Below are 26,908 nucleotides of genomic sequence, written 5' to 3' on the forward strand. Positions count from 1 at the left end.
GTGACCAGGAAGTGTGCAGAGCTCAGGATTTAGACTTTGGTGCAAGATCCCCAACTGCCTTACCTCTAAATACGTGTTTTGTGTGAAGCTGTACATGGGATGATTGTAGTCTTCAGAATAGAACTTGTGGTACTAACAGTGTAAACAAGATTTTTCCACTCATCACCATCAAAAAGTTTCATTCTTGTGCACCATATAACTATTGATGTATAGACTTGTATTTATTTAAGGAAACGGTGACTTGTGGTTTGGTGGGGAGAGAACTGGTGTACAGACAGCGTCTGCGCTTACTTTAAACATTGTACAGATTCTTATTGAAATATGCTTTTATTTAGTCTTAATGGAAATGCTGGCCATAGATTTATATATAGTAGATGTTTACACCTCCGCTCTGTATTTATTTATTTTTTTATATTTTTTTTCTCTAGGGACCAGTTTTTCTCCACAAGAAAATTCACATAACCACAGTGCTCTTCATAGCTCAAATTCACATTCTTCTACTCCAAGCAAGACTTCTGATTCTGTAAGCAAATTTTTTGACCACGGGGCAAGTTGATAACTAATACTCTCTCTCTTATATATTTATACGTAGCAATTTATATAGTTGAACTTGCTTATATGTAATGTGTGGTATGGCGGCACAGTGGTTAGCGTTGGTGACTCATAGCGCTGGGGTCATGGGTTTGATGTCAACTAGGGCACCATCTGTGTGGCGTCTGTATGTTCTCCCCGTGTTTGTGTGGGTTTCCTACGGGTGCTCCAGTTTTTTCCAACAGACCAAAAGCATACACGGTAAGGTATGTGTGAGCGCTACAGTACACTGTGAGCGCCCATAGGACAGGGGCTGAATTCAAGTGTTGTGTAATATAGTGGCCCCCATATAAGAATATGTAATGTCATACAATTGTGTCTTAATCCTTGGGAATAAATGTATTTGTCATGTGTTTCTTGGGGATAATTGACTTTTGTACAAAAGCATAATGAACAATAAAGGGAAGGCTGACCATGAATGGTACATGCAGTATGGTTACTCACCCAGCAATAATATATACAATCATTAGTTTTATGATAGGAGTGTAAAGCTCAGTGGTTTATTCCCAGGATGAATGATGCCCCTCTCCTTGTGGGCCTAGAGTACCCTGTGTAGTCTATATGACAAGGCTACCATGGGAACATATAATTTTACCTTCATGCTTCATAAATGAAAATACTGTGAAATTCTGATGTGGGGTAGAGATGGCCTTTGACTTAAAGTTTTTTGTTTTTTTTTGTTTTTTTTTCCTGTTGTAGACCTATGATCCAGCAGATGATTGGTCTGAGCATATCAGCTCTTCTGGCAAAAAATACTATTATAACTGCAGAACAGAAGTGTCCCAGTGGGAGAAACCAAAAGAGTGGCTTGAGAGGTACGTTTTTGTCAGATGTTAAACTATCTTCTGTCTAATTTGTTTAACTATAGTGTATATCTGATAGTTCTGTGTTCAGTATAAGGTTAAAGGAGGATATGTTGGCTATAGCCTCCATGGTGCAATTAACAAACACCTCTTATTGTTTGTGATTGGCTGACAGCTAATACAAAACACTAAATAAGAAGATTGTCCATGCACAGCTTAAACATGTTACTGCTGGCTGGAACTACAAAACCTGAAACTGCTTGGTGTTCCCCCTTTAACACTACGTACACAATGCTTTCTGTAAAATAGTGGATTAGGTCTGTGTCTGTAGTTCACAAATATCCGTTCCATGCACACCACTTCCAGCAGTGATCTGTTATACAGGAATGTGATCAATGTTATACAGGAATGTGATCAATGTTATACAGGATTGCTCGGGACTTTCTCGCAGCATTCAGGCTTTCTGGGTAACTGATGTCCACATATCCTGAACCTGTAATTGCAGCCAGTATCCACACGGAGTGAAGTCTAAATTTAAAACTGGGAGTTGCAAAGTATAAAATTGCTTCTCTTATTTGTACCTCTGTTAGGGGCGTATTCAATTGTGCCGCCGGAAAAACAAGCGCGTTAAAACTAATACCGTTTATATGGTAATTACTCGCTGAAATTCAGCAAGTAAATTACCGTATGAACGGTATTTACGCGCAATATTACCGTATAAACGGTAATAGTTTTAATGCGCTTGTTTTTCCGGCGGCCGGAGGAACAATTGAATACGCCCCTTAGAGCCCAATGAATTGGTGGTAGTCAGTTTTCCAACATACTTTGCACTGACTTTACTTACCCCGACACCCCGATGAGGAAAGTGGCATTCCTGTCATGTTCATCTCCCCGGCTGTTGAAAGAGCTGACCTACAAGAAATTCCACAGATCGAGTGGCCATTGCACAGAAATGACGTCATTTGTAAAAGCGACACTATTGTTGGTGTTAAGGGGGCAATGCAAGTATGCGGCGGTTGGACAGTACTCTTTACTAATCCTTCTGCATTGCCCCAGTTGCTTAGTGGCATAGACGGGAGTTTTTTTTTTTGTTTTTATTCATCTTGTAATTTACCACTCTGGAATGTTTGATCTTGGTGTGTAACGTATTTGACAGTTGCTGCATTTGCTCCCCCTTTCATGTAGAGAACAACGCCAAAAAGAGTCAAGTAAAGTGGCAGTTAATAGTTTCCCTAAAGACAGAGACTATAGAAGAGAAGCGATGCAAGCCACAGCTACAGGTGAGTTGCAGCCTCTGGCGTTTTTATATTAGTAGAGCTTGGACAGCTTTGTGATTGGGAAATCTCTGCAATGCTGTTTGATGCAGCTACATAGAATGCTTTACACTAGCGTGATTATATTCTTTATATGCTCTTAGAACACCTGGTGTAAATATCTATTGAAAAGATGAGTGAAAATGATGGCTCAGTATACACAGAGGATGTTTACAGCTGAGACATTTTCTGTACTGCTCGGTGGAAATGCAGGAGTCTATGTGAAACGGATTGATGTCTAACCTATGGGTATTTTGCAAAAACAGGCACACACCCCTCCCCAAAACCTGGCCACATTTGCAGAGATGCAGCCTACCAAACTGGCTTTAAATCGGATTGGTGTATGGAGAATTTTTGGAGAGAGTGACTGATCTGTCCATTGAGCTGGTGCTGTTGCTGTTTCTGAATGTTTGCTGGGCTATAGGTTCTTTTTAATAGTCCGTGGAGTTTTGTGTGGTCAACCCTTTTTAGAAGGCGATGTCCACCTGTGTCTGAATAATGTAAATGAATACCTTTCATTATCTTTTTCTCTGTTTTGATTTCGGTATTATGAAAATTGGACTTCCTTTGTGTTAAGTGGGTAATTGGATGGTAAATGTTGTTCTGCATTTAAGTTCATTGAATTTGAGTTGATCCTTACAGTGACGTTGCATGACATCTTTGTACAGCCTACTGAGACATGTCATAGCTGCTTGCAGTATGTGATACATTACTCTGCTTGTTTACACAGCATTGTAGTATCTTTACAATTGTAATATCTAAGCCTTCTCCTATAAAATGTAAATGTGTATGTAAATGGTGGTTATATGATGTTTATAAGACCATGACATTTGAATAAAAAGGTCAATGTGTACAGATCTTTTAAAAATGCTAGCATTTCAATAAAGATAAATCACTTTAAATTGAACCAAATGTCATTTACAAAGGTCAGACAGAACACTGCTAAGTTTGGTTACTTGATTAGTAGAGATTTTAAAACTTTAAAGCTGATGGTTATAATTCTATACCAGAGATTCCTAAATACACCTCACTGCTCACTTTCCTAACGCTACAGGATTTGCGTAAACGTCCTGCCAAAATAACAGTCCTACTTCCTGTCTAAACACTACCCCCGAAAGCGGGTTGTCACTGGTGACTGTTGTGTTATAACTACTTGTATAGCGCCACCATAATTACTCATGGCTTTCCAGGGAATATGAGATCATTCACATTAGCCCCTGTCCCATTGGAGCCTGTTCCACATTTAGAAGCCAATTAACCTACCGGTGTGTTTTTGAACTATGGGAGGAAAACTGAATACCCAAAGGAAACCCGCACAAACCTGGGAAGAAGATTAAAAGCTCCACACAGATAATGCTATATTTGGAATGTCTCCACCTCTGAAGCAGCAGTCCTAACCACTGCACCACATTGCAGCACTGTCATGGACAATAAAACAGATTAAGTGATGTGTTAGGGTTACTAGTGATGTTACAATGGTGTCACCAGGACTTCCTCTGTGAGGAGCTGGACCTATTATAGTGGGGAAGAGATGCTCTAGGTCTGCCCTGCCTTTCGGTAGCAAGTGATCTCTGAATAGTAATTGAATGCAAGGAGCAAGCAGTCGAGCGTTGCATCATTATTGAAGTGATTTAGAATTGCTGATGGCAGTTTTCAAAAGTGTAAAACATAAATAAATGGTTAAAATGTTATTGGAAAATGTTCACATTTTAAAATTGTTTAAAACTAAAATGAACATTTGTTTTTGGGTACTATATTAATATAGTAAGGCGCTGCCCTAATAACACAGGCGTATCCAGGAGAGTCTTCATGTAACACTCTTTTTACTTATTGCTGCTTTTCAGGCTTGCTACCAAAGTAAGCTCTATCCCTGGAGAAATATAGACGCAGAATATGTGTGGACTATATAATAATAATAATAATAATAATAATAATAATAATAATGTGGAATAACTTAACATATCCCCAAAAAGTGAACTCGTATCTGCTCATTAAAGGGCAAAAACAATTTGGTCATTAAGTGGTTAAGCTTTTTCTTCTGAGACTGTCATTGAATCAACTTTGTAACCCAAGGTTCTTTTTTAACAAACAATTATTTTTTAATTATGGTTATTTGCACAGTGTATGTAACAACTATCATGAACAGAAAACCTAAATAAATATAAGTATTATAGCATGATTACAAACTACAACATGACTTCGTATTGTGACATAGGCCTGCATCAATGAGATCATGGAGACCCACCCTAAATAGGATGGTGACTCTCCATAGTCTGTTCAGCAGAAAGCTTCTCTCTGCATTTAAACATATTTTGCAACATGGCCTTATACACCGTACCGCATTTATTTATTTTTTTGTTGGTAAACTTTTCTTATGCTCAGGAGGAACTATGGTATTTTAAAATAAATGCATGCGCTTAGTTCATAAACTGTAATAATCATATTAATTACTGGGCTTAAATGGTATTGTCATATTCCTTCTTTCTTCCATGAAAATCTCCAATCAGTGGATGAGAAACATTCCAATGACGCCAGCAGCATGCTTCCACAGAACATCTTGTCTCAGACAAGCCGGCACAATGATAGAGACTACAGACTCCCCAGAACAGAGACTCACAGTAGTGCGGCCACTGTGCAGCACACCAATAAGCCGGTGGTTCACCCGTCTGCCACCCCAAGCACTGTTCCTTCTAGTACTCTTACAGTACAGCCTGATCACCCTCCTCCAAAGAAGTCATTTGACGCAAATGGAGCAGCAGCTTTGTCCAAACTGCCTATCCCCACATCTTCCATCCCAGCACAGAAATCAGACAGAAAAGGTAATGTGTGGATTTACCACTGAAAATGCATGCTAGTCTTCACAATGATCAGGATAGCTCGGGGGCCATAGAATGAAGTGCCATATTGGTCCTCAGGCTCACAGGTGCATCACTCTTATAGTAAAGTATTAGGTTATAATGTAGGGACAATTTTTCACATGTGACTATTAAGGCAGCTGTCACTACAGCCTCTTAGTGTAAAGAACTAGGAAGTTATGTGCCAGTGCGCATGCTGTCTTTGGCCACCATATCATAGCACAGTCATTCACATATTACCAGTCATACATCCGATATGAATGATTACTTTCAGTCTGTTACCTAGTTCAAAATGTCCTTGGACAGTAGATAATTTGTTTGCTGGGCAACGTTGCACCTATAGCTCAGTTCTCATGATTAAGTTGTGACACATACTGGTCAGATGCGCTCGAGCTTTTGTATTAATGCTCTTTTATATCCTTACAATTTGTTCTTTCTCATTAGTTGTGTGTTTTAGTTTTGTTTTGTTTTTTTACGAACTGTTTTTGTGAATGCTTATAATTCACTTCATGACCTGTTAATGTATTTTTTTCAGGCTTTGTACCAAATATTTAAAATGAATTTAAATCTAAATACTTGGTATTGAAATGTCTTAAATGATAACTCTGTTCCATAAGATTAATGAAGAATATTACCTACCTAGTTCCGGTGACACGCATGAGTATAGTAGTTCCACGGCTTCCTGGTGATACTTTCCTTGCCAGTATTAAAAAATACCTGCCTCAGCTGGATTAGGGACAGTCTGCGACTGTACAGGGAAACTCTGCTTGTTCCTGCTGAGGTTGGCTTTTATCATACAGGCAGCGTGGTGGCATCCTCAAAGAGCATCACCAGACCATGGCATTTATCAGGGCAGTCACTGTATCTGAGGACTCTGCATGTAACTTATTTTCTGCTTACATGTTTAAATAAGGATACTATAATTTTTGTGTGGTCTCCTGGATCCAACGATCCATGTTTCTCCATGCTTAACCACGTTTATAACCAATTGCTGTGGTATTTTAAAAGAAAATAAGGGGGTGGAATATCCAGAGTCATAATTCAACAAAAATCAATAAGATCATGGTGACATTAGGCACTTGTCCTGGATTCAGAGATCCATAATTATAGAATCCTTATTCAATATATTGATTTAATGGTATAACTTATTCTAACTTTTGAATTTGACCTTTAAATGATCTATATGTTTTATATTTCTTTATACTTACAGAAGATTATAAGTGTATTGCCAGTATATGACCGACACCAGTGCACTAGCAGTTATGTAATGTATCCCTATGAGAGAGGCCCGCTGGGCACACAGGACTAATATGGCTGCCAATAAGAAAGGACCGGTCCTTTTTCTGATGTCTGTTAGCCTCACGTTAAACAAATATACCATTCTGCTAATAGGCACTGTTCCTAGTGCGTTCCACCAAGTATAAAAATGTAGTAAATCCTTGTAGTAAATCCTTGCATAGTTTAGTCGATGGTAAAACTACATTACACGGCTTGCACCATTTGCTGGATCTGCCCACGTCCCAATGGCTGTAATTGTCCAGTGCCGAAGCCCATTCCCATTTCTGGGAGGAGTGGTGTACACACTGCTCAGACTGCAGCTGGTGGGGTACCAGGCAGATCTGGTGAGTGGCACACCTGCTGGAAGTATCATTTCATGGAAGTTTTGTTCAACTCATTGAATTCAACTTACAATGACATTTCTTCTTTTAAGTAGTGTTAATTTAACGTGTTATTTTATTAATGTATCTCTTATGGTTTACAGATGTAAAATTTTGGTTGTTGTAAGATTTGTCCTTTATTCTAAAAGTGTTTTTGATTAAAGGAAAACTTTGTTTTGAAAAATAGTAGTTTCTAATGTCACTTTAATCACTAATTCCTAATTACCACACGGTTATCTTTCCATTTTTGGTTTAGGTTTTTAAACCTTTTTACTGCTATATGTTTCCATTTTTGCACGTTGTGTGGCCAGTCAATCTTCAACATTTTGGCATGCACAAGTTTAGGTCTGCCTCCTGCGAATGAATTCTGGGTTACACACTATTGTGTTTGTGTGTCTGTTTTTCTTTTTTAAAAAAAAATTGTTCCATATGGTGAATAGTGGTTTTCTGACATTTTCCATGCCAAATGTGAAACTTGATTATATCAAGTGGCTAAAACTCATCTGGAATAACATCCGAAAATAAAATGCAACTTTTAACAGTACTGTTCCTTTAAAAACCTGTGTTTTCTAAAACTGTACAGTACAGCAACAGTGTATATCTTTTGAAATCGTAAACTATTTTGATGATACTCTGGGTTAACAAAAACCACACTCTTAAGAAAAAGCTAAAAGAATGTTGCGCCTAAATAACGCTCAATTGACCATCTAAAACCGCAGATTATAAAGAGTGCCGATACCACGTACGATGTTGGGTATACACATGTGCTCACAGAGAAACACAACAAATCTGTTCTGGATATAGAATTGTAACTTGCAGACAGTGGTGGTATTAATTGTTTTTGGTATCTGTGTGATAGGAACTGTCCTGGTCATGGGTGGGAATGCGTGTGTTGGTTTAGGAGGTGCAGATGTGAAGATTTTCCGTGGCCAAAACCTGGAGAGATCAAAATGAATAAACATTAAGGGGGCCTGTGACTGTTCCAATAGGCAGGCCACAGTGTGAAAGCCTTATATCCCTCTCTTTGAAAACTGGTTTACGACTCATGGTATCCAGCCCTTTCCTTGTTCTAGGTGTTCTTTGCTTCTACATAAAAGGGGATTTTTCCATGGATCATTAGTGGACACAGCAGCATATGTTCCGTATATAGCTATTTCCTGCCAGTGGAGAGCAGCGTACGGCAAAGTATGGGCAGTCACTCTAAGCGCACCACTACCCCACTTGTTAACGGGGACTGCTGCTGCTCATGGCTCCATCTCTGTTCATGGCACTCCCAGCCCCCACCCCCACACTGTAGATGAGGCCAGGGGGTGCAATAAAAATAGTTTTTCACTGTATGTTTTACCTTTAGTACTGAACATCAGTTTACATATGGTTTCTTCATTTACAATGTTACCTTTCCTGTTCTGTATATAAATGTAACTGTCCTGTGTTGGCTGAAGGAGTTCCTCTGCGATCTTCTGTCCTAGGAGCAGAACTGAATTCAGTCATTGAGCATGCTCCAGGTTTTGTTAGTGGCCTCTAAATATTCCTGCTTCCAGAAGTCATTTATAAACATTTCCAGACTTGATGATTTGCCTGTGATTTACACTTTCATGCTGGATTGGAGGATGCAAATGGGTTTTATTTTGCAAAAATTTTCAACATGGTTTTTCTTACTGTTGTATATAGTTCGTTTTATAATATAAACCTCTAGGAAAATGTTCTAGAAACTTGAAATCTGATCTCTAGAAAATGCAAGATTTAAAAACAAGTATTATATAGTCGGGGTGCCTGAGGGAAGTGGTTATTTAGCAGAGAAATGGGATTTGCAGGTCAGTCGCTGAAAAGTAGTAAAAATAATGGCTTTACTATTACTATATATTGTGGGACATTGATTAATCCACAGGATGCATTGAATAGCAAGTCTGTCTCAATGCAGTAAAAAAAACCTAAAAACCCACTAAAAATATTGTCATGTAAATCTGTCCATATAACAGTGTCTCAATGTGTACTTTCTTTGCCAGATGCTTGCCAAATGTGTAGGTCCCCTCCACGCCACCTCCTCTTTGTAGTTTTTATACAACAAATGTAACAGAACAGCAGCAAAATTTGTGATCTATGTCCTGTATCCTCTATATAAAACATGTGAATTATTATTTTTATTTTTTTCCATATAATTTTGTTAATTGTCCACATCACAGAAAATAAGGGAATGGGGAATGATGGGTAGTAGTGGGGGCTAGGGAACATAGGAGCCAAAAATAAATCCGGTTTCTTGTCAAACAGGTGACAAGAGACTTAAATTATTACATAGAAATGTTACTGGATTAGTACATACAATACTTTGTCAACATGATCTAATTAGTACAAAGACTGAAAAAAAGCCTCCGTCTTTTAAGAGTCCTATGAGTCCAGGTTTTTCTGAACATTGGCAGTGAGTTTAGACAATGGCTATCACATATAAATATATCTTCTTTGAACCACACTGAGGTTGAGGAAGAGGTCACAGATCTCCAGTGTCTGGGATTTGCTACTCTAGTTGCCGATAATAAATGGGTAGGATCATTTTTAAATCTGGTAGAGCCTGGAAGTATAGCAAGGAGCTGGCTCTATGGATATGTTTTCATTGTGGTCTATGTGCTTATCTAAAACCTTAACCCAGATGGGTTAGATGAAGTTACATCCACATCCCATATGTAGAGAGGTGCCTACTTGTCAGTGCCAGAAGTTGTCTTGTCATTTAAGAGTTTATGTAAAATCACTGGGCATAGGTAACAGCCGCCAGCATCTTGGGCTCAGCTTGTGGTGATGATCTTGCGTGTGCTGGGTGAAATATTTAGGCCTTTTGGGCCTCGAAGATGGATCTACCAATTCTTCCTCCCACTTTTTCATGATGGTTTTGTGCCAGTTGAGACATCTGTAAAAAACTGTTAATAAGACTTGTCTGTCTGGAGAGGACTGAGCACATTGCTTCTAAGGGCAATCCTGTCCTGCTGCTTCCCCATTCTGGCTAGTTATCTCTCTTGTGGCATCTGCAGCGTTTGCAGAGGTCGCTGGGTCTAATAAAACATAGTTTTGGCTCTCCCAGTTTTTCTGTAACTCAGTGACCAACATTTTAATGAGTTCTAAACTCCTGTTTATTGCTTTGGAAGGGAGAAAAAGCAGAAACCAGTTATGGAGGGATGTCTCCCCCATTTCATTGTAATTCTCTTAAGTAGTCCAAATCACTTATTCCATGGGAAGGAAATTGATTGTTTTGGGGACAAAGTTGTTATAAAGAGTTACTTCATTGCTTTAATGTAAAACATTTTTGCTTGTAAAATACATTCTCATGAATTGATGCAGGAAGAGCTAAACCAGAATATGAATCTTTACTGTCCAGCAATATTCAAAAATTCAGTGCACTCTTGGGTTAACATAACACAATAAAAGAACATTTTGAATTCACAATATGTTGGTTTTCTTCTAGGCATAAATTCATTCCATTTTCCTTTGAGCATATTGTATAGTAAGCACCTGGCATTAGACATTGATCCTTGTTCGTTTCCTAGGTAATAATAATAAATGACAGCCTGGGTCAGTAATGTGTTGTGTAGCAGCGGGATTTATATACTTATCTGTGTCGTGGCGCTGTTGGCTATGATTATGGGGGACGGGCTGATAAGTGGCTGTACTTTATACAATTGAGACATTAATGTTATATTGACTTGGGTTTAACAGTTACTGTATATTTTGTTGTCGTGATCCACTGGTTGGCGGTCTTTTCTGAGATGAGTAATCTTATTTTCACTTTGTTTGGACAGTGTCCTTGTTTCTTCCTCAATCTTGTAATCTTTTATAACTAATCTTATAAATTCTGACACCATTAATGTATTTGTTTGAATCTGTGCTTATGCAGCGTTTTCTTCTTACTTACAGATTCGTCATCTGCTGACAAACCATCCTGTACAACTCCCTCCACGTCCTCTGCTCCTGGACTAAACCCCTCTTCTGCTCCCACCTCCTCCTCCTCATCTACAGTCCCTGTGTCACCAGTGCCACAATCACCAATTCCTCCACTACTGCAGGACCCCAATCTCCTGCGACAGCTGCTTCCTGCCTTGCAAGCCACTCTACAGATTAATAATACTAATGTGGATATCTCCAAAATTAATGAAGGTACAGAATGTTTTTCTTTCCCAAATTGTGTTTTTTAGTGCAGATTTCTATTAGTGACCTTAATCCTACGCACTATAAGTTACACACATGTTAATGTGTTCTGTGACAATATCAAGACACATTGAAGTTGGTCACAGAGCTTGACGGACTTCACATGAACGTCTGATGTGGTTCACAGACCTGTCCTTGGGCGTCGCCAACAGATCATATTAGGTGTCTCACTGAGACTTTCTCCACCTGTATCCAGGCAGGAGCCATAGTAATCATGCTGTAGGTATTTTGTTGAACTGTCTGTTAAATATGAAGTATTTGTACAATATATAAAATTACTTTTTTTTTTTTTTTTTTTTTTATTTTTGTTGTATACAGTTGTAAAAGAGGTTAATGGGATTCAGCAGAAATCTGTTTAGTTTGTAACCAATCTTATAGATCATAGGTATGTTTACACAAAGTTATAGCTAACTACATTGTGTACATTGTTACTGTTGCTCACATGAGACCATGTGCTATTGGAACATCGGGAGACGCGAGTAAGAGTATGATCACTTACATCAGGGCATCAGACGGCCTTTCTGTTTCATTACTCTGTGTGTCGGAGGGACAAAAGTGATGTTCAGACCTGTTGTGACTCTTGCTTCATTTGTGTAAGCTTTGGTTGTGTTCTGTGATTGTGACTAAATTCAGTGCGGGGTTTTCGGTATTTTAACATTCAGTGTAAAAAAAAAATGTGTCTGAGATGGAGGCGAACTGTTCTTGATCATCTTGGAAAAGTGTTCTCATGGCCTTTACAGAAGGGAAAACTAAAGAGTAAATTCAGATGATGCCTGGTATGTTCTTTTAATGGAGCTTTCCATTTTTATTTTTTTATTACTCAAGAGTCTCTACAATTAGTAATATAATAAAAAAAAAGCACCTCTTACAATAGAAGTTAAGTTACCCAGAAAATGCAGATCAAGTTATGGACCTAAAAATGTAGGGCAAACGCATGCAACTTATGATCTGTTTCTATATAGATGTTTTTTAAACGCTGGAGTTAAAAAAGAAACCCAAAAGTGTAGATCCACCCTCCTCTTATATAGGCGGCTGTTTTATCCTGTGTGCCCCTATGTTATATAGTAGTTATTCCCCTCCCACCTTCAGACAGCTGAAGCCGCTCTTACTATCTGATCTACCTGCATTTTATACCTGAATAGGCAGAAGTCAGCTATAACACCATTGGCTCTTCCAGTTTATATGAACACACAATCTGCATTTCTGCTTAGTAACCTCCTAACATGGTGGCATGGGGCATGCATATAGTAATCATACCAGTTATTTCATGTATGTCATTCAGCTTTGTAGTAAATTACAATATAAATATTTGCTCTTTAAATCTAATCTACAAGATGATTACTGTAGTAATGTTTGGACTCTACATACACAATTGGCTTATACCATACACATGGAGGAGGGATGGTTCTGGATCTGTCTGTGCATTAGAGCCTGCTGTGGTTACAGTCTAGGAAACATTAAATAAAAGGGAACTTATCGTCTTTGCATGCTTTCATAATTCCTTAAAGGGGACGTTCTCCCAATGACAATGTTGTGGTAATGACATCTAAAGAATGCTAAATAATCAGATGTTGCTTCATTTAAAGCAAGTTCCAGATGGTTCTGTGGATTATCTGTGTCCACTTATCTCTGTTTAATGCCCAGTGTTTTATTGCTGTTTGTTGCTAATTATAAAGGGCTGTGGAGTATGCGGACACTATAGGCATTGCTGATAATAGTATCTGACATTAAGACCCCACAGTGTTAATGAGCCTACAGTGCTCATGTTACGGCTTTGGAAGACAAATCACACAGTACATAATTTAAACTTTTGCTTGTACTATGAATACAAATAACATTCCTGGAGAAAAGGGAAACAGACATAACACTGGTAACAAAGCCCATGTTAATGACACTTGGCTGAACCTTTACTTCTATAAGTTGCTAAGCTATAAACAGAAAGCCTTGTCACATCACTAACAAGGGCTTGTATATTAACCCTTACAGCAATAATTTCCACTTCAATAGATGTGGAAAGGGTGTTTTTGATATGCTATGTTAATATATGATTGGCGTTTTTCTCTTAAGTGCAAGATTGTTGTGTAGTAATATCTTGTTTTCTGGGTAATGTCAATGTCATAAGTGTTTTCTATGTTGTATTCAGTGGACTGTCAGATATTGCTATACAATAACATCTGTACATATGCTTGTTGAGACTGATGGTTTGCTGCCATCTTGTGGCTGGATTGTTTCAGTAACTGTTATTTAATCTGTTCCCCAGTCATGATTATGGCTGCTGATTAGTTGTCCAAGTAGTATAGTCCATAATCCTTCCAAGATTTCCTTTATGTAGTTCCTCTTTCGGATTAACAGGCCAATATACGTATAGCTTACAATGAAAACCATTTATATATTCGTTCCTAGTTGGCAAAATATACTTATACTTAATATAAATATTTTAATCTAAACACCGATTTGTATTGTCCAATATGTAGGCATTACCTAAATGGCCATTTTTGTTTAGATAATTACTAGATTGTATCTTAATGTAACCTGTAAGGTAAAAATGATCTTTCTCTCTGGGCTTGGGCATGTATGTGCTCAAAATACATTTCAACTCCATTTACAACTCTCATCTGTATGACTTTTACAGACTGAATAGCTGTTCTGCCTTTACCAAGTTATCTAAAAGGCCATCTAGTAACCTCCATCAGTATATGTACAGAAGGTTGAGGAGATTTCAAAGCTCAATAATTATAATGGATATTTTAGAAGGTTTCACTGAGCTTGAAATGGATTTTGGTGTGTGTGTCTGTATATTTATAGACTTTTTATTGCTGGAAGCTGGTTTATTAGAGCTTTGCTCCCCCTGCATTAAAAGCCTTATTTCTATGTGCTGTAAAACAATGTGACCAGTCCACTTTAAGGTTATCTATGTAAAGCAAATGCATAACAATCTACTGTGTGAGCAGTACATAGTAAAATGATTCGCCCCTTCTGACCTGCTCACATACCAGTGGCTGCTGCTTACTGTGTAGACGCAAAGTGCAGTTAGTTACAAGTTGTTGTTCGACTGCTGTATGCTTGGTCATGTACGGAGGTCAGCTGACTGACTGCAGTGTAGAAGTCCTGGTGTATGCGCAGTGACTTAACAGGTGCCGGTCTCTGAATGGGCCGCATGGTGCGGCAGAGAGGCGTCCTGTTACATGGCGAGTGACCTCACCGCAAATTTGAACAAATGAATAATGCAATGCTTTACTATTTGAGTTTTGTTTCTTATCCACAACCTAGTAAATGTGGCCTGTTGTCTAATGTGCAAAGATTCAACAGCAAAAAAGCTTTATTAATATGCAACTGTGATCTCGTCAATCAAAAATTAGTTTTACCACAATGTAATACATCTTGCCTACAATGTCCTGAAACCTCTCTTTGGGAATATTTATAAATGACCCAGCTATTTACCGTTATTCAGTTCCCTTTCTTTTATTTTATTTTTTTTTTGTTCTCCATACTAGGCTTCCAGAAACAAAGCTCTGCTTACTTATTTATTGATGATGATTGTGCGAGGTTTTCCTACAATGGTTAAGAAATATGCAATTGGGACACTACTTTCTTATTGGGGAGTCACTGTTTCACTTTTATATGTTCTGTTTCATTGAGTACCTGCACAATTTCTTTCTTTACTGTGCTTTAGCTGCTAAGGAAGCCCAGCTGTAATAAATATTTGTAGTCTAGTTACAACTAAAATGCACCCACTGCTGTAAGCAATGACATTATTTTAAACTGTTAATATTTAAATACTGTTGAGTAAATATTTGATTTGTATATACTGTTTGAGGGAACATTCCAATGTAGCAGAAATTGATTTGTTTACTGATTATTTGTCCCTTCCAGCCATATTTTCTTTTATATTCACAAAGCTCTAATCTGCATATATTGGTGTCAGTTCTTACAGCTGCTGTGACACAGGCTTCCTTACAGTCTATACTTCACAAGATCATTACCGCTGGGCCCTCTGCTTTCAACATCACTTCTTTAATCTCCCAAGTGGCTCAGCTATCCGCGCAAGGTGAGTAATGGCTGCCAGTCACTGCAATATTCCCGCTGATAATAAATATAATCAGTTACCTTCAACTGTTATGGTCAATATCGATATATAACATAGCGCCTATCCAAAATGGAAATGGTTGCATGTAAATTGTGAATGTGTAGGTAGAATGTTTTGTTCTGCTCAGTTATTTCATTCATATGAGCTTTAAATCATGCAATGGGTGTACTAATTAAGTGCTGATTATAGGGTTGTCGTGTTTGTTTGTTTTTTTTACACTTGTGACTTATTAGTAGTTGTATTTATTGTATTTGTTATTTCAGCAACACAGTCTAATCAGTCTCCTATGTCTTTGACATCTGATGCCTCATCTCCAAGATCATATGTATCTCCCCGAATCAGCACACCACAGACTAACACTGTTCCTCACAAACCCTTGATGAACACAACACCCGTAACTTCACAGCCAAAGGTAATGACTGCTTTTATATAATATCCCCAAAATTTAACCTGGCTTCTTTGTTTCAGTGGTTTATATATTCCCACATACATTTGCTGTATTGAAGTGAAAACACAATAAGTACTAGACATCTCGGGGGTGGTTTTTAAATATTTATATTTCAAAATTAATGTAAAATGAATGTGTTTATTAATAGTTATGTTTTTATCTATTTTACTTTACATCCAGGTATGTTTTCATTTAAAGCTTGAATTAGGAACTATCCCTGTGAGTTCCTGTTTTGAGTCAATAGAACTTTCCTTCACAGTATGTGCAGTACATGAAGAAACTTGTGTATCTGTAAATCTGTGCTTTTGGGTATTATATTGTGAACCCTTCCTGCTGGTCATTTTGAGACCATAATTAAAAATACACAAAGTACTAACATTTATTGTCCAGATAGATGCATGTGCTAGAAAGTGAATGTGTATGCTAAAGTTTTTATCATTAACCTGAGAATTAACATTGTCAGGCTCCGGTTACTCATGTTTCTAGTAAGTTATTATAGAACACTTACTGGTTTTACTATGCAGGTGTGATTTGCCAGTGTGTTTAATTTGGGCCATCTATTCGTATTTGTATCTCTCAAATAGTCCTGTCTAGAATAATTTTAACCATGTACAATGAAACAGGCTCTATATATGTGGATAACTTTTTAATTCAAGGGGATTGTTCAAGTTCCCTTTTGGTTTATACTTCTAGTGCTACATAACTTATATTCCGTGTTAGAGATAGTAAGCCCTTCATTGTTGGATGTTGACAGTGTAACAAGTGTAGTTTTATGGGGAGATGACCGGTCCTTTATGTTGTGTATATTAAGAGTTCTACTTTTTATGACTTTAGTTCACACTCTGAAATAAAATTGTCTTTTTAGGCCAATACAATAGTTGGTGCTAAGCAAGGACCATCTACACAGACTGTACCTCAGCAGAACGTGACTGCTGACAAACCCCAAGGACATGAACCCTCTTCCCCCCGACACCTTCAGCGACAAAGGCAAGTGGACTTCTGGTAACGTTCTACATTGTAGCACAATAGTGCGTGGTAATATTTTACTTGGGTTCTTCTAAAAACCTGTACCATATAAAAGCAACATGATGCTTTTTTCCTGATGGAGGATAAATCAATCTTACCACACTCTATACATGGAATACAACTTTTGCCTGGCCACAGACCAATGCGTTTAGTCACACCTAGACTTTGTCAGGAGTCTTTGTTTACATGGCATAGAAATCAAACCACTGACTTATCGGTGGAGCAAGGTGTTTGAACTAGCCAATTTAGTTCAAACACTAGAAGTTTATCAAATTGTCCAGGCGAGTGGTTCCTCCAATATACTCCACCAACTTACTATGCTCATACAAGATCAAACCACAAACCATCAGTAATATATTACTTTCCAGAATATATCAACACAGATCAGAATATTGTTCAGGAACCCATTAACTTAAGATCGCATTAACTCTGATCTTGTTTGTGTGGTTTTTTTTGTTTGTGTGGTTTTTTTTGTTTGTGTGGTTTTTTTTTTGTTTGTGTGGTTTTTTTTTTGTTTGTGTGGTTTTTTTTTTTTGTGTGGTTTTTTGTTTGTGTGGTTTTTTTTTGTTTGTGTTTTTTTTTCGTTTTGTACCAACTCAAGTAATGTGTGTCATGTTACAGTTTAACATTGCAACTAAAGTTAAGATCTATAAACATAAAACAGGCTTCCAATGAGCTGCCTTAATTGGTGTCTGTTCACTAGTGGCGCATTACATAATCGCTAGTATCTGGTTTTTGTTTTGAATAAGGATTTTAGTTATCACCTTGCTTAAAAGATAATCCATGGAAGTATTAACTTGGATTATTTAAGAGCGGAAAAGTCTTTACGAAAAAAAGTTATAAACACACTTCTGGCTTTCAAAGACATCGGAGAAGGGAGGTGTCACTACGGGCCAATCAGAATCAAGCTACTTCAGCCATGCTCCTCTCGGAGAGCTAAAACCTACTTCAAAAAGTGAATCTCAACTTATCCATGAACTGATTATAAGAAAAAAAAAATAGATGGTTACTTAGCTTTGCTCTATATGTGGTCAGTTTGTATTATACTGAAGCAATATTACATTTAATTCAGATACAAGCTTTGTTTATGTTCTGTGGCTTTTTTTTTTTTTTTTTTAATGTATTACAAGGACATTAGCTGATATAAACTTAAGTAGAAGAGCGTTGTGTAAAGTGAAAGATGCATTATTTTAATTGTTGTAGTTAAGAAATGATAAAATCACAAATATATCACATGTAGTAATAACACTATATGTGGCAAGTACATAGATAAAAAGTACATTCCAAACATATATTGTTCATTTTCCTCAAGCTCAATCGTGCACATGACTGTACTAATTTAATTGTCCAAACCCTTAGATACAACAATCCTTATAGGCAGGTTTATTTATTCCAATATTCCAAACCTGATATATTGTGTATATACAAAGAATATATCTGTATCTGTATGCGCCTCCTTGATGGAACCAAGGTCAATTGCTGAAATAAATGTTTCTCCAAGAATGTTCCTGACCATGTAATCGATATTCAATATTTAAGTATTCACATCATTCGGGACCAGTCCAACAGGTAATCAGACCGTGATCAAGTTAATCTGTTTTAGGCAACAATCAGAAATTGACCTTGGTTCCATCAAGGAGGGACATATAGATATAGATATATTTGGATATACAATATATCAGGTTTGGAATAAATAAACCTGTCTATAAGGATTGTTGTATCTAAAGGTTTGGACAATTAAATAAGCAATCATGAGCACGATTGATCTGAGGAAAGAGAACAATATATATTTGGAATGTTATTTTTACCTATGTACTTGGAACATACAGTGGGATTATTACATGTGATGCTATATTTGTGGATTTATATCTTTAACTACAGCAATAATTAAAATAATGCATCTTTCACTTTAACCAGCACTCTCTAATGTTTTGTTCTTGGTTTTATAGCAGGTACAGTACCTGTTAATGTTGTAGCAGAGGCTAAGTGCAGCACCCATATATACCTATTAGTGCCTGTCTATCTTTTTGTGGTTTCCTTGTAATACATGCAGTATTGAAATCTATTTGTATTTGAAATCTATATGTCCTAATATATTCTGCTGTCATTGATCTTCAGTAGTCAGAGAAGCCCATCTCCTGCTCCAAATCATACCTCCAGCACATGTGCAACGAGCACATCGTCTGCGCCACAGAGCACGTCTGCACGATCATCTTCGTGTTCACTGACGCCAACACTAGCTGCCTACTTCAATGAGAACCTTATAAAGCATGTGCAAGGTTGGCCTGCAGATCACGCTGAGAAACAGGTAAGAGTTCTTTGTCTTTAAGTTGCTTATGGTTTAAATTTTATCGGTTTTTCTTTACCTTTCTTTTTTTTCTTTAATTTTCAAAAATTAACAAAATGATTGATCTCCTTAAAATGACAATTTACACAGGAATGTAATGAAGAGCCTGTCAGTAGGTTCTACAATGTGCCATGCCTCTAAATTAAAATCCAATGTAGAACAAGTTAAGTTTCTTTAAAGGGGTTTTTACATCTATTCCCTGCCAGTGTTAAACCACATTTTAGACTGAAAGAAATACTACTTTATTTATGGATTGGAGGCTGGACTGAGTTAACACTGGGACGTGTTCTCATCTTCTAAAAAAAAAAAAAGGGAGGACACTAGCCAGGAAACCACGTGACCAGAATACACAAAGCATCTGTCTAAATGAAAGTGTATTACATTGTTTTATCTGCCTGTTACTGTAACTCTATGCTTTATGTTTCTGTATTGTTCTGCTGTCTGTTCTGTGCCAGTCAGTCTGTATTCCACACACTGGCAGTCACAGAATGTTTGCCAGTGTATGACGGGTAGTTTTAGACCCCATTTTGCTTAACAAAATATATCTTGCATAGTGTTTAGGTGAGTGTAAGATTTTCATCTGCAAAAATTTTTGGTTGAAGTACGCTCTTAATCTGTGCATGTAGAGTTTTTGGTTTTTCTCCTTTGCACTTTTAATATATTCAAGACCATACCTTTCCTTGGCTAGTATATCAAGGATGCGTTTTACACCTGCACATCGCACACTGCAGGTAACATTTCTACGGAACTTTGTGTTTGCACTGCTTGCTGTGGGCAGGCAAACAGCCATTGTAATGGTTTCCACATAGCTTCTGTTACACTAGCCTTGTACTTAATGTACCACATTACTCTTCTTGCCATTTAAGGACAGACTAGAATTTTTTTTTTTATTTTAAATCTATTGTTTTACAGCAAGTAGATGTAAACACTGCAGTATTACTGTATTCTTTCAGGCTCAAATTGTGGTGTAAAAAATGCTTGTGCCTCCTCGTCTGAAGGCGCAAGCAGCTTGCCGCATACTCCCTTTAATAACACTGCTGCCGCATACTCCCTTTAATGCTGCTGCGTCTCCTTGACTTTCTATTGGTTTCTTTGCCTCTGTACAAGAGGAATTAGTGGGGAAGGGGAGTGTAGTTGAAGACATTGGTGCTCCTATAGTGGCAGCATAGCAGCTGCATCAGTGATGGCCAAGATGATGCACTTGAGGCCACATGGTGCCATCAAAGCTTCAAAAAAGGCCTTGCTCTTAATCTCAGTAATAAGTTAACACAATACATTAACTCAAGAAAGACACCTATGTAATATAAAGCAGGAAGGAGCTGGGGCCCCAGGTGAAGGACCATCTGTGGCCATTATTGAACTGGAAGCTGCTTCTCCTGAGCACTGATCCTGGGAGTGGGTGAAACTTACAGCTTGTAGTAATGATTTCCAGGGTAAATGCTTGGGGAAATACAGAAGTGATTTTATTTTCCTGAGTATGCAGAGTATTACGGTCTGGGAGGGCATATAGAGGTGCAAATGGAAGGTAAACAGATACAAATGGGTAGCATAGAGAGGGCAAATGGGTAATTGCAAAGACACGATGGCAATACCGTCAGAAAGACACCCTTTGAGCCAGTATTTGTATGCGTGCATGGATTTGTGAGCATGTTAATTTCAGGCCATGTGCTCTGTAGTCTCTCCCACTCTAATATGCTTGTGTTCTCATAATGTTCACATAATAAGCTAGATATCTCTTGGCAGCATCAGACTGCAAAGATTGGTTGAGAGATCATGCATTGAAGGTGTTTGTACCTAGAATTTGAGCCAACATGAGATACTGAGGTTATAAAGTGCAGAAGTGCTCGTCCAATGTTTCTTTCTAGTGATGTGCATAATTTATTTTTACATTAGGCTGGGTTATTTTGTAAACATAATTAAAATATGCCATTGATGCGTAAAAAGTGCATTTCATTATATACAACTACTTTGTTTAAATGTTTCAGACTTGATATTTCTCTGTTAGGATCAGGATGTACTTTACTAGTAGTGTAACTTCTTGTGGCTAGAAGTCAAAAATGTGTCAGCTGGGCTCCCATGGGCATAGTGTCCTTGTCAGGAAGTGGAGAGACGAGGCTGGTAATACATTGAGCTAGTGTTAGAGTTGTAGTATGATACACAGAGGTGGTGGTGTTGCCTGTGCAGAGCATTAGCAGCTGCTTCCATTGAGGTTTCAGGTTTATGTAGTCATATACGTTGAACACCAGGTGGCGTTCTCACATAAGTGTACATTGCTTTCACTTTTCCAACAGTGTGAGGAAGCTCTTTCTGCATCTGGACGTGTGATCTCTAATCCTTTCCTTGTTGGTCTATGCATGATTTCTTTGGTTTAATGTTGGCCCCTGTAAATGCACTGTAGATCTTGGTTGTTCTGAACACGTTTGTCTTTGTTGGTAATTTAAATACGATATTTTCTGCTTGTTTTAGGCATCAAGGTTGCGTGAAGAAGCCCACAACATGGGGAGCATTCACATGTCAGAAATTTGTACAGAGTTGAAAAATTTAAGGTCTTTAGTTCGAGTATGTGAAATTCAAGCAACTTTGCGTGAGCAGAGGTTAGTATTTCTGTGTCTTTCCAGTGTGCTGCATTTCCTGTCGTGGAATATGTAGGAACAGAACATTGTAATAAGTGGATTTAAATGTCATTTTTGGGTATAGAAGTCCCTTGTTGCTTTGCATATATTGTGCTTGTGTGTTGAATTTAATACACTGAGTGAAATGAGCAGCTTGCTCTAAACATTGTCTAATATTGTGCTAAACTGGGTAAATACACATTTTATATTTTGGATTTTTTTACATTACGTTCTCGTTAGTGTAACAACTTATTGTGGTCTACTGTAAGTTAATCTGTTATAATCTTCCAATTGTGTCGTAATTGCTGCACTGTTCGTAAAATTTAACTCTGAGGAGACTGGTATTGTGTGGCCTGAACCAATGTTCCTGAGAGTTCGGGCTTATTCACTACAGACCAGTAACATCACTTCTGAATTGATAAATTGCTGTTGCAGTGATGTTGCTAGTTTCTAGTAAATTGTTGTGATGCATTTATATAATGACTCTGCACACAACAACTGGATGACTGCTGCTCTGTTGTATTCATATGTTGCAATATTTAAAAAGTCACTAGTGTAGACGGAAGGAATATTGCATAGTGTTGCATGTATTGTATTCAAGCAATTTGACTTCTGATATCTTTTATGGAGCTTGCTTGGATGTACTCAGTCGTATAACTGTTGTTTTACTGTTGCTCACTATATCATTCATTCACAATTAACCTTTTTCTCCCTCCAGGATACTGTTTTTGAGACAGCAAATTAAAGAACTTGAAAAACTTAAAAACCAGAATTCCTTCATGGTGTGAAGAGTCCTCTTGCCCGTGGACATAGGACTGTAAAGCGGAGAGGGCCCAGTCTCAACATTTTTGAGCTGCGTATGAGTAGACTTTGGACCGTTGAGCTGGGCAGTGGACACTTCAGGGGAGCGGGACTGGAGGGTGTCTATTCAGGGGGAAGCTACAACAGTGATTTGTAAAACCCTTGAAATGTAGATTTCTTGTAGATGTATCCTTCACGTTGTAAATATGTTTTGTAGATTGAAGCCATGGGAAGCCCATGTGTATCAGAGCTTTGACATCCAAAACTAATCAATGCTGAGGTGGTAAAAACCTAGCCTTTTTCATGTATGCTTGTCTGCAAATCTAGCCGTCTTCTGTTAATTTATCATTCAGAAATTCTGCTTTTTCCAAAAATTAGATACCAGCACCAAGCAAATGTATCTGTGTCTGAAATAATCTCCAACAGTTTGGGCAGTGTACAAAAACATTTGTGCTAGATGTCATTCTCTCACCCCAGCCTTGTTTAAAAGCAGTGCTTCATTGTTATTTTTGCTGAGAAATATTTTCCTGGAAGTGTTTCCTCCCAACTATTAGACTTAATATTACTTTTCCATTGCATCGAACTTTCTCCTTTTATGGCACTGTTGCTATGGCACTTTTTTCTATATATTTTTTCATTCCTGTGTACAGTAGCTTAACATTGCAGTGATTGATCGAAAACCCACTTTGTTTGTATAAATTATTGAAGTATTTCCACATGCAGCCTGTGATAATCGCCGAGCCAGACGCTTGTCGTGCTACCAGCACATTATTTGCTCAGCCATGAAATACAAAGAGAGAAAAAAATAAATCTGTTTTGCCCATTTCAAAATATACTTCAAATGGTTGTGTGGGGGAACAGAGGAAAACAAGCTAGTCAGATGTGAATTGTATCTGTTGTAATAAACCTGTTTAAAGAGACCACTGGTTTTTCTTTTATTTCATATAGATGTGTATTGAATATCAAACTGTTAAAGTAAACTGGGTTGTTGTTTTTTTTGTTTTTTTTATATTCAAATAATGTTGCTTAAATATATTATCCCCTAAAACAAGCAATTGTCCCGTTCTAAAGTTTCAGATCTTTTACAATTATCGTCTATAAACCTGAAGATGTATGAAGCGCAATAGGCAGCTTTCTTTTGTACATTTAATTATTTATTTATTTTTCCGTTTCCATTGAGATGTCAGTGTTGCTTTTGCAGTCTATGCTGGCATTTCATCTCTTGAAATATCTATTTCCCATTCACTGATCATAATGGAAAAGTAAATAGAAAATGAATCCATGCTGAAAATGATGTTGCCTATTACAACTAGTATCCAATTTTTATAGATTGCAAATACTTTTTTTTCTGAGGTTTCCAGAAATTCAAAGCTGTCTAAAAACTTGTATGTGTGTGTTCTCCAGCAATTGCCTTGTGGTATTTTTTACATGTCTTTGTTTCATTCCTTTCAACAATCCCATTTCTTCCGGCTGCTATTTATTTATGGTTCTGGGCTACCATGGCAACCACAGTCGCATGGCACATGATGTAGTGGGCAGAGGGGCTTTGGAATACAGAGCTCTGTCTGCACTATGACATCCTCCTTCACCCCACTCTACCTTCACATGAGATACTAAGATCTGCAAACCAGTGCCTGATTTTGTTGTTTTTTTTTTCTCCTGTGTCTGGCAGCCATTTTCATTTGCCAAACAGATTTTGAAATTGAGATAATGGTTTGTAGGAAGGTAGCCAAGAAAGTTGCCTCAGATGCATGCTTTAAAGTACTAAACTTGCTACTTAAAGAAAGATGTGTGTGGGGATTGCTGCTTTAATAAATGCTTGTGGTTTTCCAGTTTGATGCTGGCTGCTCCTCACAGACTGTTCAATTTGTGATTGGCGCAAACCACTGTTACCATTTAATTGATGGATTATCTTGGCTTTGTGTTTTGTTTCCTAAACTCTATAAATAAACAGGAGGAAAACACTTGCTACTAAATTAAAAAAAAGCAAAAAAAAATAAAACCATCTTCTTTCTTTGTACAACTTTGTCAACTGCATGGTGTGTCTTTGTTCTTTCACAGCATTTACCACCATTGTGTAATGTCTCTGCATTGAGACACTAGTTAACAGATGAATGAAGGTGATATGGCTACTCAGATATTGGTAAGACACTAGTAACGCGAAAAACGAAGTCCTGTATCTTCCTCTGTTGTGCAGCAACCACATCTGGCCCTGTGGGCTGCAATGATTTTTGAGTATGTTGCTCTTGGTCACTTCTCATTAATATGAAGAGGAAAAGGCTTAAAAGTAGCCTAAGTTTGTTGTACATGTTAATGTCTGTCCTTGAGAATTTGGTGTGTGTGTACATCCCCCTGCCCCTTTATTGATATGCAGATTTTTATTGGGCCACTGGGTGGCACTGTTCTCATTTCACATTTTTGTATAAAACTGTATGCCAATGTCATGTGTAAATGCTGGTATGTAGAGAAACGTAACTGCTTTGTGCCGTGTCCTTTGTATTCACTGTTTGAATGTGCCACCTTAGAATTGCAAGAGCGACAGATGCCTACGGAAGGTACTCGCAGTACGGCTAGAATTGGAGAGTATTGGGAGAGGTTTCTCACTAGTATTTTACCCCCTCAGTATTCTGACCTGGATGCAGCAATTTACAAATGGACTGTCATTAGCAATGACTGCACAAAGTGTTTCCAGGTAACCTTGACATAATTAGGTTTATTTAGAATATCACCCACACATTATTGGTTTGCAATCCAACTTGACCCTTGATCCAGTATACTATGTCAACATTTCAAGCTTGTCAAATATTTTAAGGCACCACCGTAAAGGACTGCTGAAATATGATCTCCAAAAAGAAACTAGGCGTTAAGCCAGAAGGCCAGACCCAGCTGAACAGAACAGCTGGATCACAAGGAGGGCCACAATTTGGTTGGCAAAAGACCAAATGTGATCAGATGGCAGGTTTTTATACTGTCCTGTCAGAACTCAATCATTTGTTTTGTAAAACAAATGTGATGCTGATCCTGTTTGCTGTAAAACAACCTTATTGGGCAAGATGATTGTGTGTAAGCTTACTAAACACATAAAGGATAAAATTAAAACATCAGCAAAAAAATAAATGGCAGCAATACTACACACTTTACTGCTTGTGTTGCTATGATGTACAATATCTGTCCCCATAATTAAATTGTATATAAAATACCTGCAAGAATGCATCTGAACTGGCATCTTTTATTCCTTCATTGTTTATAAGGATGAAAAATATATTTCCCACAGGTTCTAGCAATAAGGCTCGCAGGCACCGAACCTTTTTAAACGTGGTTTTTGTTTTCTTACATAAGACTTTTGAGTTCATAAAACATGATCAAGGCTTCATAAATGTCCCTTTACACATATGTTAAATCAAATTAGACCTTCATTGTCAATGGGACATCCAAAGACTAATAAACAGTAACAAAATATTGTAATATAAAACAATTATATGTAAGCGTTTTCATTTTTACAATGAAAGAAATTAGAGCATTTCAGCAGTAGGTGAAGACAAATCCCTAAAGAGTACAGTGAAGGTGCGGTACAGGGCTAGTGTTGGCTATTGTACTGTAATTGTCACGAGCCGCAGCTCCACTGCTGGCCTGCGGTACAGGGCTAGTGTTGGCTATTGTACTGTAATTGTCACGAGCCGCAGCTCCACTGCTGGCCACCATGGCTCGCGTATGGCGTTCCGGCTGTCACCATGATGATGGGATGTCACTTACGTCTACATGTCCCGGCTGCAACCAAGGCAACAACCGGGATACTTTTCTTTCACTGCTGCAGCCTGGCTATAATGACAGCTGGGCGTGCACGCACTGGGGAAATTAACAGCCTTTATGGGCTGATTTATTGCAGTTGTTCCCCTATTGTGATTGACCCATCTGTGTATAAAAGGCAAGAGGGCTTAGCCTCCCTGCCAGTTATTGTTCTCAGTTCCTGTTTATTATCCTGCTCCTGTGCCTTGCACCTGTTTGCTTAATTGAATTACTTATGTCTGACCCTTGGCTTTGTTTACTGGACTTTGATTCCCTGCTTGTTGCCCTGATCTCTGCTTCATTTCTGGACCTTCCTTGTTTGCTGTCAGCCCTGACATCTTGCATGTTCCTGAGTATGATACCTGCTTCGGACCTTAGACCTCGGCTTGT

General features: G+C 37.9%; 1 protein-coding gene across 2 annotated transcripts in view; it reads left to right on the top strand.

The window, feature by feature from the left end:
• The window catches only part of WAC (WW domain containing adaptor with coiled-coil), a 37,996-nt gene extending 14,344 nt beyond the window's left edge, over window positions 1-23,652 (top strand). The window contains exons 4-14 of one of the 2 annotated variants that reach the window (XM_075212015.1): window positions 429-523; window positions 1,291-1,406; window positions 2,580-2,674; window positions 5,215-5,526; window positions 11,121-11,360; window positions 15,337-15,459; window positions 15,762-15,910; window positions 16,812-16,933; window positions 19,091-19,280; window positions 21,786-21,913; window positions 22,650-23,652. In XM_075212015.1, the coding sequence (XP_075068116.1) occupies window positions 429-523; window positions 1,291-1,406; window positions 2,580-2,674; window positions 5,215-5,526; window positions 11,121-11,360; window positions 15,337-15,459; window positions 15,762-15,910; window positions 16,812-16,933; window positions 19,091-19,280; window positions 21,786-21,913; window positions 22,650-22,719 (1,640 nt within the window). In that variant the 3' untranslated portion in view covers window positions 22,720-23,652. The remainder of the gene's footprint in view (window positions 1-428; window positions 524-1,290; window positions 1,407-2,579; window positions 2,675-5,214; window positions 5,527-11,120; window positions 11,361-15,336; window positions 15,460-15,761; window positions 15,911-16,811; window positions 16,934-19,090; window positions 19,281-21,785; window positions 21,914-22,649) is intronic. The other variant, XM_075212016.1, reaches the window with a different exon arrangement.
• Window positions 23,653-26,908: the final 3,256 nt, after the last annotated feature.

This window comes from Mixophyes fleayi, chromosome 5 (assembly GCF_038048845.1).
Source record: "Mixophyes fleayi isolate aMixFle1 chromosome 5, aMixFle1.hap1, whole genome shotgun sequence".
Lineage (NCBI taxonomy): Eukaryota > Metazoa > Chordata > Amphibia > Anura > Limnodynastidae > Mixophyes > Mixophyes fleayi.